An 18,711-nucleotide genomic window follows, 5' to 3' on the forward strand; every position below is an offset into this window, starting at 1 on the left:
GACAGCAAAGCCAATGGAGACTCACCCACAGAGGCCGCGCGTGTCGGCCACGATGAGAGCAATGTTGTGGGCATGGGTGAAGGCCGAGATGGACAGCTGCTTGTCCAGGGGAGTGTCAGTCAGTACCACCACCTGACGATAGACAGAAGAGTAGAATACATGGTTCAGTTCTCACGTTAGACGATGGAGGTTCAAGCAAACTTGTTTAAAGAGCTCCAGAGGGATATGCCGTATTCACTGTACTAAAGACCGCGCTCATGTATGGGCCCCTGTCCCGTACTTAAGAGCGAATACTTCTGAAAGAAATAAATTCTGCAAGAAGCAACTGCGTTTCTCCTGTGTATAAATTTTCTTTTTGAGTACGCTCCCAGGTGGCTGCCCGATGGCGATAACTACGTGTTATCATTGTTACCATCGTCCAGAATGCACTGCTGGGCAGCTGTATACTATCAAAGTAGAATCCAGACGCCTCCACTCGGAGAAAATGACAACGGCCGAGCACGAATTGACGCCGACTGGACACCTAACACGAGCATCACGGCAGCTCGTCTACTCCTGGATTTTGATTTTGTGGCGGGCGGTGCCTCCGGAGATCGGCAGAAGTTTTTAAGTTAAAAGAATTTCGAATGCAATGGGTGGAACAGACACCTTCATTACGAGGATGGCGTAGAGCCAGGCCTGAGCAGCGGTGGCATTAATTTGCGATGAAGAAACGTAAAGGTATCTACAGTTAGGCGCCAGATATAGCGTCAGACTGCGTGATACAATAAAGCAGTTTTTCCGGAATATAGTTCGAAAACTCAGCTGCAAAATGCTGCTTTCGCGTAAGGGCCGCGCACCAGTAAAGACGCAAGAAAAAAAGTCTGGCCCTTAGCCGAATGCATACGGCATTTCGCCACATGTCTTCGAAGGGCTTCAACTCTTTCCGAGCTCTATCAGTAAGCTTGTACCCTTGACCCAAACACAGTCGATATCATATTAGTGCTAGCATAGCTTATAGCAAACACAAGCAAGACATGAATGGTATACATGCGGTGATGTCGTGCAGCATCGAAAACAATGAATATTCGTCGGTGGTATCAGTTACTATTTACGAAATAAGTGAATACATTCAAAGAACAGCAATAAAGATGCATCCAAAGCATAACAGTGAACAGTGCAGTCCCTTTTGGGCATGCCTATTTCCAAGGAAGATAAACTTAAAAAATCAAACCTCTTGCTTGCTTATTGCCAAGGAAACTGATAATTATGCCTACTATTATCTCCTAAGCAATGTCGGCATCCGACAGGCCCATATAATCTGCGTGTAGCAAATATAGGCAGTTAAGAGTAAGTACTCTTAACCGAAATCCGCAGCCTTTCTACCCTCCACCCTCTCCCCGTCACCTCTAGCCTTAGATTCTCACTGTTGAACTGACAGAACAGAAAAGGCGGTCTTACGCTGAACCGTTGCAGGAAGTCGTTGGTAAGGGACTGCGTGTGGGCAGACACCGACACGTAGCTGTTCAGCTCCGCCAGGGAAGCCACGCAGGCCTCGGCTCTGTTCTTGCCGAGGGAACCTTCGTTCAGGTAGAACTGGAAAGCGGAAAAAGATAAAACAGTGTGACTGTGGCCTTTCTAACAAGCGCCGCCCGTGGTATCCTACGTCCGAGTTACTTGACCTGCGACAGTGGCCCGGCATCCAAATGGTTCAATGTCATTTGCAGCACCAGACATCGTAGTCAAGATAGATACGAAGGAAGGGCTCAATGGCTTCCTTACTTCCGTAACTGCCATTGTAATCCGATTCGTAAAGACGAACATTCTTAGAGTTGGAACAATAAAACCACGCGCATGAGTGGCCTCCGAGATAGCTTACGGCGGGTATGTTTCACGCTGTCTATGGATTGTTCAGCACCGCTAAAACAACGAGAAAAAAAAGGGCCATTTAAAGAGTAATTGCTCATTAGCGTCCACATGAATGCAGGTGTACAGCTAAAGAGGAGCAACATGCAACTTCGTCATAAGCTTCGCATTTGAAGAAAATCTAAATTACTGTTTGCGCTTGTCTGCTTAAGAGCGGAAATTCGAAAGCCGTCCCCTCTCTCCGTCCACTCTTTCTTCTTTTTTTGGGCTTTATTTTTATAATTTTCATTATCATTTTCTTTTTGGTTTTATTTTTCGCTTTTATTTTTGTGTTATTTGGTTTTGATGTGTTTGTCTTAATTTTTAATTCTATTTGTGTTTTTTATATTTGTTTTGAACTACTCACTTATTAGTGTTTATTAATTAGTGATTGGTTAATCAGTCACTACTTAGTGATGGTTAATGGTTGTTGACGCAACCTGCGGACACATCCTGTCGACGCCACTCATGAGCCCGATGTCAGTGCACGTTAAAGAACCCCAGGTGGTTGAAATTTCCGGAGCCCTTCACTACGGCGTCCCTCATAGCCTCAGTCGCCTTGGGACGTTAACCCCCATAAAACCAACTCATGAGCCAAAAAATGTTTCCGTATTAATACGTCCTGGTTCTTGATTTTAGACCAGGGCTCCCGCCTACCCAGGGCAATGTCCGTACCAACTGAGCTAACGGGGACAGCTATTAGGTGTCAGGGCCAGGCTGAATTGTTTCATTTCATTTATTTATTGGGGCTTAACGTCCCAAAGCGACTCAGGCTATGAGGGACGCCGTAGTGAAGGGCTTCGGAAACTTCGACCACCTGGGGTTCTTTAACGTCCACTGATATCGCCCAGTACACGGGCCTCTAGAATTTCGCCTCCATCGAAATTCAGCCGCCACGGCCGGGATCGAACCCGCGTCTTTCGGGCCAGTAGCCGAGCGCCATAACCGCTGAGCCACCGCGGCGGGTCAGGCTGAATTGATAACAACTCGAAGCGTAAATGGTGTAAGTCCAGTGTATTTAGAAGTAACTTCAAATGCGGAATAAATATCAATTCAAGAGTAATCACTTATCAGCATCCTCCTGAGCGAAGCCAAGAGCTAATGAGTAATTACATCCTAAACCCATAAACGATGACTTCATATCCGACCTCACCTTGCTGAATCATTCCGTTTGAAAGAGTTTTCAGTGTTGTTTGTTTTGCACTTTATTCTTCGGTGTCTGATATCGTGTTTGATTTTCCTTTCTTACTGTGTTAAAGGTCCACTCCTGCCTTAGGCCTGGTAACAAGGCTTGGAGTACTTGTAAAGTAAAGAATAAATAAGTGGAATCTCTACCTACAACATTTTCCCTAAATAGACGGGACTAAAGAAAAGGGGTCATATTTACGACAGCGCAATCTCCAGTGCACGCGTCCAAAACACAACATTTAACTATGTGGCAGAAACATTCCGACCTGAGAAGATAGGTCAGACATCGTGCAGTCGCCTTCGTCGTGGATCGTGACCGACTTGACCCCGCTGAGAATGATGTTCTTGGCGACCTCCACGCCGAGTCCCCGCATGCCCGAGATGAGCACGTCGGAGCGAGCCATCCTGTGCATCGCCTCATGACCGAGCACGTAGCTGCGTTGAGAAGCGAGTCTAGTTTGCTCCACCGATCCACGAAACCCCGGTATACGTACAACGCAGTGTGTGAAAGAACGAGGGGACTAGTAAACAATGACCTAACAACAGTCTCTTGTATCGTCTGTTACCAGTAAGGGGTGCCGGTTAGCAGTGTTCAAGTCCGCTGAATATGGTGACTATCGTCATCATCATCATTATCAGCCTGACTACGCCCCCTGCAGGGCAAAGGCCTCTCCCATGTCTCCCCAATTAACCCTTGCAGTTGGCGCTTTCCGACACACCCAAACAAAACGAAAGTCGTCTCAACCGATCGATGTTGAATTAACGTAACTCCGCTGTGTGCAAAAGGCGACTAATTAGCTTCACTGCGTAGTAAGGGACAACAAGCATGCCAATCACGTTAAATTTCATGGTTATGTAACGGTTTAAACTGACAATAATTACTGGTGTATATCGTCATCATCATCATCATCATCATGGTGGAAAAAACAGCGCAAACTAAGACAGAGCACACAGAACAAGAGGGAAGACACTCTTGTTCTGTGTGCTCTGCCTTAGTTTGCGCTGTTTTTTCTACCATGAATTCACACCAACTAGCCCAAATGTCTGCTCTGCTCGTCGTCATCAGCCTGACTACGCCAACTGCAGGGCAAATGTTTCTCCCATGTCTCTACAATTAACCCTGTCCTGTGTCAGCTGTGGCCATCTTATCCCCGCAAACTTCTCAATCTCATCCGCCCTTGAGCGGCGCGTCGCAGCGAAAATTTCCAACTTGTTGAAACCTCGCCGATCATCGCAGCGACGACTCAAAACAGGTTTTTCCGCCGCGGCGACAGGATTCGCTAGCATTTCCGCTTGCATGTGAAACAGGATTTACCCTTAAGGACCAGCGGTTATCTTGCCTTTGCATTACGTGCCCTGCACAAGCCCATTTCTTCCTCTTATCCCCAACTGTTCCCATTTAAGACCTTGAAACACCTCCTGTAAACAGGCGGTGAACAGCATTAGAGAGATCGTGTATTCTTGCCTGACACTTTTTGCTTATTGTAATTGTATTGCTGACTTTATGGAGGACTGTGGTGGCTGACTCACAGTTGCCTCGAGTAGAGGGCTTCGTCGATGCTGGGTGGGTCCTGCGGGGTGCCATCACGGGCCATCTCGCCCCTCTGCGAAGACGAAGACGGAACATGGAAGCCCAGCGCATCACTTGTGAGAACAAACAAAATGTAAGTTGACACGAAAGACAAAGGATGGCCTCCTCCTGTACCGCTATACTCCTTCTCAGGAGAGGGAAAAGCCAGTTATCCCCGCCACGGTGGCTCAGTGGTTACGGCGATCGGCTGCTGGCCCGAAAGGCGCGGGCTCGATCACGGCCGCGGCGGCCGAATTTCGATGGAGGCGAAATTCTAGAGGCCCGTGTACTGTGCGATGTCAGTACACGTTAAAAAACCCCTGGTTGTCGAAATTTCCGGAGCCCTCCACTACGGCGTCCCTCATAGCCTGAGTCGCTTCGGGACGTTAAACCCCAATAACCCAATAAACCAAACCAAAACCCAGTTATCTACTTTAACGCTGCAATTCCCAAATTATAAAATCAAATAAAAAAGAGCAAAATGCTGAGGAAGCGTATGAGTATCGATCGTTAGCAAATTCGAAGGAATATTGCGTCATTAGCCATCTTCGCTATATCCGGTACAAATTTTTCGTTATATCCGGATATCTACTTTTTTTGATGCCAACGTATACAACGCAAGAAGACAAATCGTTTGACAGCACTTCTAATGTCCTACATCAATTAGTTTCTCCGTAATGGGCGTTAAAAGTTTCATGAAGTTATGGTTTGGGGAACCAAAGTTCGTCGGTGCGAATCCCTATGATATGCTAGGCTTTGATTCGACTAGTAATCTCATGCTCCGTAACGCGCTGAATCGTTTTATGTCACTCCGAACATTCTATGCGAGATAGGTGGTCCCCAATCTGTGTACCAGTGGTACCACCCACTGGTCCCACTTTAATCATGACCTCCTCACTGCGTTACCTATATACCTGTCCTCGAAAGCCGATACCGAAATTTTTGTTATTGCCGCTAAGGTATGAGTAATCAATGTGCCGCTAATTAGCATCAATTACCATTTACTCAATTTTAGCAGCTTATCCGAGTTGCGTGAAATACCAAACCGAAGGCAGCTACCTAACTGGTAAGCGCAGAAACAGTAGTTTTTTTTTACCCAACACATGTCTTTCAATTTTCCCCACAATATTTGTAAAAAAAATTAGATGTGATATATTGTTGGGCGCTTGGCTGGGAGACGCACATTCGAGCCACCTTTTTCTTAATACAGCTTTCTCACAGTGACGCCAAGTATTCTGAATTCGCGACAATCGACAGTAAAGTATCAAACTATTATCACAACGCATGATTCTGCGTCTTCGGTGGATCGATGGTTACATGATAAGATCATGCCCTTTGTAATGGGGTGGTGGCAGTTGCCGCCGGCTTTTTGGTTTTTCATTATACTTTTTTAACGGTGTAATAAATCGACCTCTGAATTCACCTTCTTCTTTAAACACAATTTTTAATCCTACACTACTAACCTTATGCCACATCTCTGCTTTGGAGCCACCAATCTTCCAATCGCTTTTTGATATCTTCCGCTGCCAACTCATTCACATGACCATTGTTATCTCTAAGTCTTAGGGCCTCAGGAAGAGTGATTGTGCCCGCATCGACATCTGGATAGATACTGTCACATTCGAGTATAAAAAGTTCAAGCCCCACTGCACAGCCAGCGCCATCTTGTGGTTGTAATGGGCGTTATCAGCGACATAACGCGTCATCATTGGTACCGAAGTTTGAGCCCCGCATCTCGCGCATACGAGGCGTATGCCACTGTACTATTTCTGCAGCTTTACCCAACTCGCCCCGCTCCGAAACGAGAAGAGCTCCGAACAATGGCTACTCCCTGTTCATCTGTGCTATCAGTGTTGGCCAGATGCTACCCGTTTTATTCTTTCTTTTTACCTAAGTGAACGTTAGCAAGAGGCTATAAGCCTATAACGAAAATGTCAGCGTTTGCGATGACGGTCATAGTAAATCGTACGAATGGCCAGAGTTAACCCTACACGTTAAGAGGATCGAAGCGCATTCGATCAGATGATTCGTTCTGTACAATACCGTCTGTTCTGATAAACTGGCTTGATTTTTAAGGCAAGACACAGGCTTTGACCTTCTATTGCCATCTAATACCCCCTGCAGCAACAGTTCAAACCACGCCATGCGAACTCGGAAAATGCTGTCTCCCCCTCCCACACAAAAGAGGCATTGGAGTGGTGGGGGCGTGCCCTAAGCAGACATGTTTTAAAACTCGCGCCCAACTAAAAGCTCCGGGCCGGCGGTTACCGCAGTGCAGAGATGCTATCTAGCACGGCAGCGCAACAGCCTAAGCTCTAAGAACGCACCAGAAGGGGCGTTAATTCATTCTCTGGGCGGTGCCAACTGAAGCTCTTTCAAAGTAAAAATATAGCCAGCACGGCATAAGAAAGCGGCAATGATTACTCACGTCTAGGTCTCGCGGCCGGTCCAGCGCGCAACTAGCTCGACCGCAAAAACGTCCTTACCTAGCAAGCACTGGTTCTCCCTTTCTTCTTCATCAGCGGGTCAGCACATAAGCAGCCGTCCTAGAAGCCGATCCGAGAGGAGTGACGCCCGACGATGGGGTTGCAACTTAATAAGTGCAGCGAATTAATCCGCACTGTTGTGTGTGTTAATTAAATGATCATGAATGAAAACTAAATATCGCAAGCGCAATGCCTGCGACGCAATTCTTCAACAGCGTGCATATCTGGCGCCATTTTGAATGGGACTATATCTGTTATTGCTGCGGCGCATGCTGATATAGCGGGAGATCGGCCAGAAATCAAGGTACAGGCAGTACCTAACCGAAGATATTGTTGCCAAGAATAGTAGGCAGAACGTAAAGGTTAGATGCCACCGGATATAGCTGTCCACGCACCCGATGCCTCTTGAACGGACGTCTGCGGTCCTATAGTGAAGGAACGCCCACCGAGAAACAGGTCGTGGGGCTGCCAACCATTGCATGCCATCACGTTAAAATTGCATCGTAGATATACCGGGGGGCGGGGGGGGATTCTTGGGACGTTTCAAGCAGGTACCATGAGGCCACTGGGAGTAGCTGGCCGTGTATTAGGAAACCAGCCTTCCCATCGTTTTATGCCCCACAGCGAGATAGCATAACGCAGTCCGCTACAGACATCCGCTTACGCGGGGCGCACTACGCATGCGCAGATCGCCTTCAGGGCGCCACGTGCCTAGAGCTCCGCGCACGCCTGCTGCGTCGGGACCAATCAGCGCATGCCCGCTGGCAGGGCGCGGAAGAGGATCACGGAAGCGGATATCGCCATGCTATAACTGTTTTGAGGTCTACCACGGTTGTACGACTGTAATTGGGTCGTAAAGTCGTCACGAACTCGCGTTGAAGGAACAAAACTGTTTCCCTTCAGTTTTGCATAGTGCTCTGGATTTAAGAGGGTTTTTGCTGCTGGATGAGCATTTATTTTGTCCCTGGAGGCGCGTAATGACACTTAGGCACGCATGAATGTTCTAAAGATTAGTGCAACCCTCGGGGCGCCCTAGAAGTCCTAAATATCTACATAAGCAGAATCCTTCGCAAAACCTAATCACTTCGCAAGGTATGGTTTGTATAATTGCTGGAAACTTGACGAATGGGGTACGCTGACAGCGTGTAAAGAACGGTGTGTATTAATTAAGCTGCCCAGCCTATTCCACTAAACAGCGAAAATGCGCAGCCTAGCTCGAACTGCCCTGCGACAGGAACATTCGCTAGGGTTAAGGAGTCTGCTGAATTAGAAAGGCCTAATGACCCCCAAACGACGCCAGAAGACAGATACTCGTTAATGGACCTGTCTAGTGTGAAGTGACTAAAGAAGCAAGGCGTAAGAAATCGACAAAGCATTTATTCTTGGATAACATGATTAAACAGCAGCGAGGTGTATAAGGTCTCGAACGAAGATGCATTTACGAGGATGCGCACAACTTGCTGTAGGTTGGATATTAGGAAGCCAGGGCGATGTCAGCGGCCTGGAAACGAAAAAAAGTGCTGCATTAGTGCGATCATTGATCGCCGTCGAGGGCGAACACACGTGTTGCGAGAAAAAGTAACGATTCAGCGTCGCTGCAAATGACAGGTGTGCAAATGCTTGCGGCGACTTTGCGAAAGTATGACGCGGCAAAGGAAGCAGTCGTCGCACAACGGAGATAGGAAAGTGCCTGAAACGCTACGCGATGCTTCAGAGGGCGACGGCAAGACGAAGCTTTCATTCGAAGATCAAATCGAGCAAAGAAAACCTGACGGTAAAAAGAAACAGTCTGGTAGGGCGACGAACAAGCAGCTGAAGCGCCTAAGGGCACCTGAAGTAAAAAAAAAAAAATCTATCCTGCGTTATCCTCTTAAAATCGGCTACAACAGAACACAATCAGAAATGAAACCGAGTATGCAGTCCATTTGGACACCTCGCTACGCATAATGTAGACATGAGCCTCGCAGTTGCCTAATTTATACCAGTTTTATGCAGACCATTTCACGGGTAAGTTTTCTGCAGTTCAAGACTGCTCGGTGAGACCAACTGAGGGGGCAGACTTCCTAAGCAGCACCTTTATGTATTCAGAACTGTACAGTCTTTGTCAAAAGTATACAGTCCAAGCGGTCTGCCTCTGAGCCCTGCAGCGCGGCTCCTCTTGCTTACTCAGTGACCCTAATCCCACGAAGGCGGTAGGAACTTAAGTACTTAACCCTCCCAAGCTTAGGACTGTCAGTTATGCTTAAGAACCGCGCGACACGGCTTCGAAGCAAACCCCTTGGGCTGTATATTTTTAACACAAACTGTTCCTTAAGGTAAACAAGCCAGACTCACATTCTAAGCGTCCCCAGACCCACTAGGCGCGGCTGGATCTGGCTGTTTCTCGGCTGCAGCGGCCGCAGCACCGCTGACTTCCTCCTGCGGGGACGGCGTCGAAGAAGGGGCAACCATCACGATGGACGTGTCGGTCTTCGGGCTGCTCTCCGACGACTGAGGGCCGCTTCCTGCAGCGCCTGCAAACGGAGGCGAGGCAACATTTAAAGAAGAGCACGCGCCTGCAGAGTTGGAGCTGCCGGGTATGAGTACATGCTTGAAGTGGAATATAACGGCCCGCAACGGATCCACCCAAATGTGGCGACGGGAGAGCGAGTCATTAGCAGATTTATGGCCGGGAGTCAAATAACTGCATGCAAAGCAGTAATCAATCCGCAGCGCCATCCCTATCGCTAGCATCTTCGATACGCATATTATCGCTTTTTGGCCGTCTCGCCTAATTCCGAATAGAGGGTTGGTGCGAGCACGGCTGATAGCTTCTGCAAGGCACGTCTGTAAGGTGCCGAAATTGAAAGCAGGCGAGGTGTGTTCCGTGGTCAGCATAAGGTGCTGCAAGTTGAGCTAGCATTAGCAAAGCAGCCGAAGCAGTGAATGAGCTCGAACTTACCAGTGCTGAATGCTGCTGCACCCTCCTTAATTGACTGCGCTAAAGAAAACTCGCGATGAATGCTAATGGTATCGAGAAGTTGCGCCGTTACAGAACGCACAGTTCTGTCATCTGGTTTTACAAAACGGGAACCCGATCCCTTTGGAGCTATCAGCCTCGCTTTAGGGGCACCTGCAAACCCCGCGGCACAGATATCCAACTCCCTGTCATACTCGTGGTCAGCAAGAGCATTTCGCACGCAGAACTATCACACATCAACCGATAAACCACCGATACCTGCACAGGCACCTTCCTCTTCCGATTGTGACCCCTCCGACTGTTCCTGCTCTTCCTGCGTCGGTTGGTGGCGCAGCCATGCTGGCAGCCCAGCTCGAATCCTTTTCTGGCAGGCTGGGCATATTGTGCAGGTGCAGTCCTCTGGACGAGGCTCCAGGTCGCCTTCCACGGCCGGTGTCTGAGGCTCCACGGCCGGTTGCTGAGATTCCACTGCCGGTTGCTGAGATTCCACGGCCGGTTGCTGAGATTCCACGGCCGGTTGCAGAGGTTCCATGGGCAGTTGCTGTTCCATAACGATCGCTTCGGTGGGCGCTTGTGTGGCGAGCTTCTCCGGAGTAGTTTCTGGTGACTCGCAACGAAGCGGAGCTGCCGGAACAATACACGCATACGCCCGAGCATTTCTTCTTTTATAAGGGGCTGAACACATGACGTCACTATTCACAGAACGATAGGCGAAGGAAGCGTGGCTACACGTCACGCTTATCTTCATGTCACTTCTATACTAAGCCCTTGCGACCGCTCCATTTCTTTATCATGTTCTTCTTTGATTCGCCTGTGTTCAGAGGAGTTTATGTGGTTTCATGGCATGACAACTGCCGGTAGTCACCTTGTCTTTATTATGCTGGTTTATTTGAATCAAATAAACTAAAACTACTGCTCACGGAACTGTACCCCAGCTAATGCATTGTAGAAACCCGCAAACCACGACGTTCACTCACGACCACTGGTAGAATGAGGGTGGCGGACTTAGCCATGAGGCCAGGCATAGCGTGATGGCCGTAATGTGAAAACGTAACGAACAGCACCCTAGCTACGTCTGTCGCTGCTGACTTTATCCAACTGTGCTACGCCTCGATCGTGGAAGTAGGGTCGCGCAGTTGTTTAAGGACGAAATCGGCTGTTATATCGTGCGATGTTACTGGCATGTGTGTGCGTGATGGCGTGTGATGGTGATCGACGTTCTGGAGCGCTGGGTGTAGGGTTTCGTTACTGAACAAGAAGACACGGGTTCGATCCCGGCCGCATTTCAGTGAAGGTGAAACACGACGCTATTGCGCATTAAGAAGGCCAGATTCTCAAAATTAAATTGAAATCCTTCCACTACGGCCTCCTTTTGGGTGAATAAAGTGAGTTTTTTATGTTCAATTTCCTTTTGCTTTGTATGCACGATAACTATTTGACGTGGTTCCAAAAGTGCGGTCGAGGCATCGATGTAGAACACTCGCTAACTGCAAATCATGCATATGTAAACCTGTTTTTTTATAGTTTAATACCGGAAATGTGCAACGTCTGTTCCAATCTTTTGCGACAGATACATTCTTCTAGGCCAGGTATTCAGGCTGCGCGACCCTCTTAGCAGACTAGGGAATGTCGCGATACTAAGTGGCGAATGAATTTGGGTGACTACCACCAATTTGCTACTGACGCTTTAATTTAGCGTGCAGAAAGCTAGTAGGTTGCAGGATGCGATATATCCCAACCTTAGCGAAATCTCTCCTTCGAGAAGGATGTAATGTCAGCGCACAGCAAGCGTTCAGGTGTGCAGCTGCAAGGTTTTGTGTCGCTTGCTGTTTGTTCTTTCATCGCTGTTTTGTTCTTTCATGCCAGAAGGCGCACAGTGCTTTCGTCAGCAGACTTAGCTTTCGCAAATGTAAACAGCCGTGTTATGCTGCTAAAACTCAACTTTCACGCCAATTTGGAGGCCACCCTGACCAGCTCGGACCCGAAGGAACAGCTTTGGTTGATCCAACGCTCAAGAGCAATCGGGGACTTCAATGGTGCCCTGGATTGAGGGCAGCGACGAGACCAGGCGCCATGAACCCCTGAGACCAATAAAGTTTTTCATCATCATCAACGTCATTGTCCTGCCCGATGCGACCTGATACGACTGATATGTATACGCTCTTTAAAAGTCCAGGAGAATGCTTGATGTCCCCAAGCGGGTGAGGACAGCGAAGCCAAGCACGAAAGTTGGTAAGTTTGCGGTATAGGTATACAGACACCGAATTTTATTTGTGCGTTTACTTTCATGGCAGGATGTGTAAGACATTACAGGGTATTCCTGGATCACCAGGGCATCCGTCTCGGCTGCGAGAGGCGGTTGGTTCGAAACCCACCGTCAGACACCCAATAATTTATTCCCTCTCAGGACGGTCAGTTTCAGCTTTATGGTGGTTATGTCGTCAAACTGTGCAAACTGTTTGACGCAAGCCTTCGTCCTCACTCTCCTTCCTTGGATGATAAGTGAGCGGGTAACATTTGCGACAAGCTATATCGCGCTTTCGGAGAGCTGAAGCTTCTCGTGTTTATGCTTGCAGCATTAGAAGCAGGCGCAAGTTTCGCAGCGGCACCATCGAGGCTTGCTTTGGGGTCTTGCACGAATGCCACTCTTGCAAGTGCAAGAATGACGCCGCTGGCGTGATAAACGACCGCGACAAGAATCCCGTAAAGAAATCTGGGGATTAAACAGTGACCATCTACAGCAGATTTATCGGCCTGAGGACGGGCTCTCCATCTTTGGGAGCCAAGAACTGCACAATAATGTAAATTGTTGCATTCATTGTCATCCAAGAAAAGGGGGTTCAGTATTCAAACTAGAAAAACATGCTGCAGTCTGTTGCCTGATCAGCTATGCGAAATCCGTTCTCGGTACGACTCTAGCGGCGTCATATTTGCGAGTGCTTCGATGTGACTATATACACTCCCGTCCCTTGGTGCAGCCGCTGCGGACAAAAACCAACGTACAGAATATTGCCGGCAAAAAGAAAGAAAAACGCGTAGATGAAGCCATTAACGGCGTACATGCCTTAAGAGAGCGAACTGTCATACTGAAGCACAGTCTGCAGATTCCCATTTAGATGCGACGAATTGATTCGGCTTGATGCAAAAAGAATAAAGTTATACAAAAAAACTTATAAGATACAGATGTAAGATACAATAAAAATTCAGTTATAAGATATAGAGACACGCCGGTTTGGCCGATACAAGGACAACGGCTTATGTATGGCTAAAGTATGTGGCGGGGTGTAGGCTTCTGCTAAAGTTCGTCCCCTTTCTTTCGCACTTGAAAGACCGGCGCGTAGGGCACGACGAACGACAGGGTGAGAGTGCACCTCTAACGAGACCGATCTTCCGGCGTGAGTGTGCTCCCTAAAGCAGCTTTTCGCTGTAGAACACGCGGGTACCTGGCGGCACTGGGGTTCGAACTCCGCACCTCCCGCATGCAGAGCGGAAGCCCAAACTATTTCCCACAACCGGCGAGAACCCCAACGGACGTCAGAAAACACCGTTAACCGACAATCGGGAGTAAAGTGACGGTAAAAACGCGGAGGGCGAAACAATGGTAAAATGTTTATTTTTTCGACAAGGCAAGGAGAACAGTGGTGATTTGCACTGTTTTATTGTGAGGCGTCAAAAAGTGTCTGACGCTCAGATCGTACGAGTCCCGGATGATAGAGAAATTTGCGACTAGTTACATAACATTCAGTCACGTTCCTAAAATAGGTTTGGTTTGGTTTATTGGGGTTTATCGTCCCAAAGCAACTCAGGCTACGAGGGACGCCGTAGTGAAGGGATTCGGAAATTTATATCACCTGCAGTTCTTTAACGTCCACTCAAATCGCACAGTACGCGGGCCTCTAGAATTTCGCCTTCATCGAAATTCGGCTGCCGCGGCCGGGATCGAAACCGCGTCTTTCGGGTCAGCAGCCGAGCACCATAACCACTGAGCCACCGCGGCGGGGCCCTAAAATAGGATTGTCAACTGTCGTGGGGTTTTATCTTCCACAGATGACACATGCGCTGTGACGGACACCGTAGTCGAGAGATTAAGACTATTCTAGACCACCTGGGGTTATTTACTGTACACTGGTATCACCATAACACGGGCTTCTTGCATTTCGTTTCTATTGAAATAGAGCCGCTAAGGCATGGGTCCAAACAGTGACCATGGGAGCAGCAACCGAACACAGAAACGACTACAGCCTGTTTCACATGCAAGCGAGAAGGTTCGCTATGTCAGCCGCCGCGGCGCAAAATCGAGCTGTCGCGGCGGCTCGAACGGCCAGACTACGTAGCCAGACCAACGAGTTTCCTAGTTGGAAATTTTTCGCTGCAATGAAGTGCTCAATCGACCAATTCGCAAAGTCGCTTGCATGTGAACGATCCTTAAGTCAGTGGCGGGTCGCAAAATAAGATAAGAGCAGGTGTAAAATGCCTGGAAAAACAACATCAAAACTGTCACTTTCTAGATAGCATAAAACTCGGAACTCGTGTCAACTACAAGCTTAAAAACACTGACTTAAAAACGAATTGTTTAAAAACAGTCCATGGCAATGAAAAAGTTTGGGTTGAAATAGAATTCTCTGCTTACACCCTCCAGGAAAACATTCGCTTCAATCGCTCTTACGTTGCTTACGACCAATGAGAGAAGCACAACACAGCAGTTAAGCTCACAGTTGTGACATAACGCGAAGCATTGACGCGACGCTGCAAGAGCGCGTCTCACACACGAAAATTGTACAACTTCTGGCTTGCACAGATCCTGTAGGCGGTAGGAGACCATGGGAAGGCAGGGCGGCGTCAGTGTTCTGCAATGAAGTAAAAAATGAGCGGGTCAGTGTCGGCGATAACAAGTCCACGTTTTTTTTTTTTCAAAAAAAAAAACGGTAGCAGTAAATAGAGATTGTTAACAGTAGACGTAACGATAGTTTCGAATATGATACGCACAAATATGTCGTTGAAAGTGGCATAGTCGTTACAGCAGCTGTAAGTCACCGCACTGCTGCAATGAAAGCACGAACTGGTTTTGGTTTTGGTTTTGTGGGGTTTAACGTCCCAAAGCGACTAAGGCTATGAGAGACGCCATAGTGAAGGGCTCCGGAAATTTCGACCACCTGGGGTTCTTTAACGTGCACTGACATCACACAGTACACGGGCCTCTATAATTTCTCCTCCAAAGAAATTCTAGCTGCCGCGGCCGGGATCGAACCCGCGTCTTTTGGGTCAGCAGCACGAACTGTTGGGCGAGTTGGTTTTGCATGGTGATGATGACGAATGGGCGAGAAGCTGCGCAACGGCACACAGCCTAAGAGAAGACTAGAAAGGCATTGCGCAGCGTTTGTTGCGTAAGTTTTTACTCTTCGCACTTTCTCACATCTTAGGCCGTGTGCCGTTGCGCTGCCTCACGTCCATACTGCTGTAATGGGCAGTGGAACGACGAAGCTTACGTTACCTGCGCAAATCGTGATTGGGAACTAGCGTTACGTCCTGGGAACGAAGCAGCAAACTAAAGGTATAAACGATCTGCTAGGGTAAAGTGCTAAAAATAAAGCAGGTGCCAAGATGTTTAATGCTAGAACCGGTACTTCACCGTTGGTCGGCGATGGCGGAGAAGCCGGTGGTGGCGGTTGGATTGATGGCGATGACGGAGAAGAATGTTGAGGCTGTGGTGACGGTGGCAGGGGCGATAGCGGAGATGGTGCTTGCGGTTGTGATGGCAGAGATGAGGGTGGTGGCGGTTGGATTGACGGCGATGACGGAGAAGAAAGTTGAGGCTCTGGTGGCGGTGGCAGGAGCGATAGCGGAGATGGGGCTTGCGGTTGTGATGGCGGAGATGAGGGTGGTGGCGGTTGGATTGACGGCGATGACGGAGAAGAAAGTTGAATCTCTGGTGGCGGTGGCAGGAGCGATAGCGGAGATGGGGCTTTCGGTTGTGGTGGCGGAGATGAAGGTGGTGGTGCTGGCATGGACAGCAGCGGGGGTGGTGATGAAGGTAGTGACGGCTGTGGTGGCGTTGGCATGGCCAGTAGTGGTGGTGGCGATGAAGGTGGTAGCCGCTGGGCTGGCGCTGGCATGGGCAGTAGCAGCTCGGCTGGCCCTGGCATGGGCAGTAGCTGCTCGGCTGGCGCTGGCATGGGCAGTAGCGGTGACGGCGATGGAAGTGGGGGCAGCTGCGTTTGCGATGGCACATACAGTAGCGGTGGCGGAGATGAAGGTGACGACGACTGTGATGGTGCTGGCATGTACAGTAGCGGTGGTGGAGTTCGTGGTGGCAGTGGCACGGCCAGTAGATGCGGCGGAGAAGAATGTGGTGGCGGTTTAGGTGGCGAGGGCATAAACAGTAATGGTGGCGGCGATGAAGGGAGTGATGGTTGTGGTGGCAGTGGCACGGGCAGTAGATGCGGCGGAGAAGAATGTGGTGGCGGTTTAGGTGGCGAGGGCATAAACAGTAATGGTGGCGGCGATGAAGGTAGTGATGGCTCTGGTGGCTGTGTCATGCGTAGTACCGGTGGCGGAGATGAAGATGGTGAAGGCCGTGGTGACCATGGTACGGGCATTAGCGGTGGTGGAGAGGAAAGTTGGGACGACTGTGACGGCGACTGCATGGGAGGTTGCAACGGTGACAGAGATGAAGGTGGTGGCGAACCTCTTGCGGGTAGTGGCACGAACCGGCGTGGCCGTGAAACTGACCGGCGTGGCCGTGACACTAACCGGCGTGACTGTGGCGACAACTGCCGTGGCTGTGGCGATAACTGCCGTGGCTGTGGCGATAACTGCCGTGGCTGTGGCGATAACTGCCGTGGTTGTGGCGATAACTGCCGTGGCTGTGGCGATAACTGCCGTGGCTGTGGCGATAACTGCCGTGGCTGTGGCGATAACTGCCGTGGCTGTTGCGATAACTGCCGTGGCTGTTGCGATAACTGCCGTGGCTGTGGCGATAACTGCCGTGGCCCTTGCAATAGCGGTGGCGACCATGGCAATTGCGGTTGCGGCCCTGGCAATTGCGGTTGCGGCCCTGGAAGGAAAGGTGGCGGCCCTGGAAGGAAAGGTGGCGGCCGTGGAAGTGGAGATGGTGGCCCTGGGTATAACGGTGGCGGCCCTGGCAAGAACTGCGGATGGTGTGGCAAGAACGGCGCCTGAAGGGGTACGAGAGGTGCCGGCCGTGTCATCATCAATAGCAGCCGTGGCCCGACCTGTACCGGCCTTGCTAAGGACGGCAGCTGTGGCGACCGTTGGGGTGGCGGTGATGGAGGCGGTTCCATGGGAAGAGGCGATTGAAATCAACAATGCTTCTACAAGCGTTTTTTGAGAAAATGTTCTCTACACTAACTGCTGGTAGTGGCTACTTGCGCAGCGCTGCTTGAACAAAGCGCGGACAAACCATTACATGCCTTCTTTTATAAGGATATGAATGCGCGACATTTGACTGTCATTGACGGGCCAAACGCACTAAAGGCTTGTTTAATACATGCGACATTCGCATCTCGATATGATAGAAATAAGACAACCACCATGTGACAGGTCGTTCTTTTTTTACATTCCCACTGATGCACAGAATTTCACATGGGTTCACAATCTTTCATTGCATGAGGGTGCACGGTAATTTCCATGTTTCGTTTATGATGCTACCGGCAACAAGACAGTATGCTGACTGTAGGCGTATTCCCATACGGCATTGATGGCGAGCTCAGCAGCCATGCGATGAGATTCATAAATTGAAGGAATAGATGAATATCATCTGACTGGATAGATTAAAGTTCCGGGCCACCGAAAACAAGATTGCTCAGTAAACGCAATGTAGAAGCCTGCAAAGTGTATCGCTCAACCAGAACTGTTCATACAAGGGCAACAGACTTCACTAGCAACCACTGTTAGCTTAAAGACGGTGGTCTGCATCATGGTAGCTGTAATGATAACATTTCCTATGGGCCCCCATGCATACACTCTGATTATGATATCGATATAGCTGCGGTACAGTTTCGTAGAAGCGAAACCACACATCCATATAGAGACAAACCTAGAGCGCTATGGTAGGCATCATTGCACCCGCAGTGCCCGTGGGGACCCGAATTTCTCATTGTTGGCCACACTGGCTCCAGTGTCCCATTTTTCACCATGAGGTCGCGAGTTCCATACCGGCTGGAATTTCAAAGAAGGCCTAATGCAAAACCGGCGGGGGGTTGCACTTATATATCTGGACGGTCGGCGCCGGCTTTTTGCTCCGGTGAGGCATCTATGCTATCCCATAAAACCGCCAGTGTGCTCAGATACTTCGCTGCCCGTTCAAAAATGCCATATGCTCAAAGCGAACTCCGGAGCCCTCCAATTGTGGGCTCCTGCGAGCAGACGAAAGCACTTCTCCGTGTTTCTAGGAGGGATCTCCGCTCGCAAAAAGCTTCTCGCCTATACATTGAAAAGTGTGTTCAGATGCGACAGTTTATTCAGGATGTTATCATCAATATTTCAAAAGTGACATGCGACGAATAATGCCACAAATACTGGTACAGTCGCACCTCGTTAATATGAGCACTTTGGTCCCCGATCTAAGCTGTCCGTAAAGCCAATAGTTCGTAATAAGGAATCGT

The 18,711-nt window shown here is 49.2% G+C and overlaps 2 protein-coding genes across 2 annotated transcripts in view; both read right to left on the reverse strand.

Moving 5' to 3' along the window:
• LOC149330805 (ubiquitin-like modifier-activating enzyme 1) overlaps positions 1-9,563 on the reverse strand; it is a 67,671-nt gene extending 58,108 nt beyond the window's left edge. Inside the window, exons 1-5 of the mRNA XM_089561478.1 lie at positions 9,541-9,563; positions 4,603-4,674; positions 3,339-3,507; positions 1,441-1,575; positions 26-132 (exon numbers count right to left, since the gene is read on the reverse strand). Of these exons, the coding sequence (XP_089417604.1) occupies positions 26-132; positions 1,441-1,575; positions 3,339-3,507; positions 4,603-4,667 (476 nt within the window). The 5' untranslated portion in view covers positions 4,668-4,674; positions 9,541-9,563. The remainder of the gene's footprint in view (positions 1-25; positions 133-1,440; positions 1,576-3,338; positions 3,508-4,602; positions 4,675-9,540) is intronic.
• Positions 9,466-10,637, reverse strand: LOC149330806 (uncharacterized). Its single transcript, XM_089559503.1, has 2 exons — positions 10,346-10,637; positions 9,466-9,641 (listed from the first exon to the last, which is right to left on the reverse strand). Exons 1-2 carry the CDS (start codon positions 10,635-10,637, stop codon positions 9,466-9,468), a joined length of 468 nt encoding a protein of 155 aa, XP_089415629.1.
• Positions 10,638-18,711: the final 8,074 nt, after the last annotated feature.

The sequence above is a fragment of the Amblyomma mixtum genome, chromosome 9, assembly GCF_055824585.1.
Source record: "Amblyomma mixtum isolate Tamu chromosome 9, ASM5582458v1, whole genome shotgun sequence".
Taxonomy (NCBI): Eukaryota; Metazoa; Arthropoda; class Arachnida; order Ixodida; family Ixodidae; genus Amblyomma; species Amblyomma mixtum.

Bases quoted from the DNA above. Each gene is read 5' to 3' on its own strand.
- LOC149330806 (XM_089559503.1), bottom strand. From the start codon at position 10,637: ATGGAACAGCAACTGCCCATGGAACCTCTGCAACCGGCCGTGGAATCT. The intron at 9,642-10,345 runs GTATCGGTGGTT...CTCCGTTTGCAG, and splicing joins AGAGGAAGGTGCCTGTGCAG to GCGCTGCAGGAAGCGGCCCT.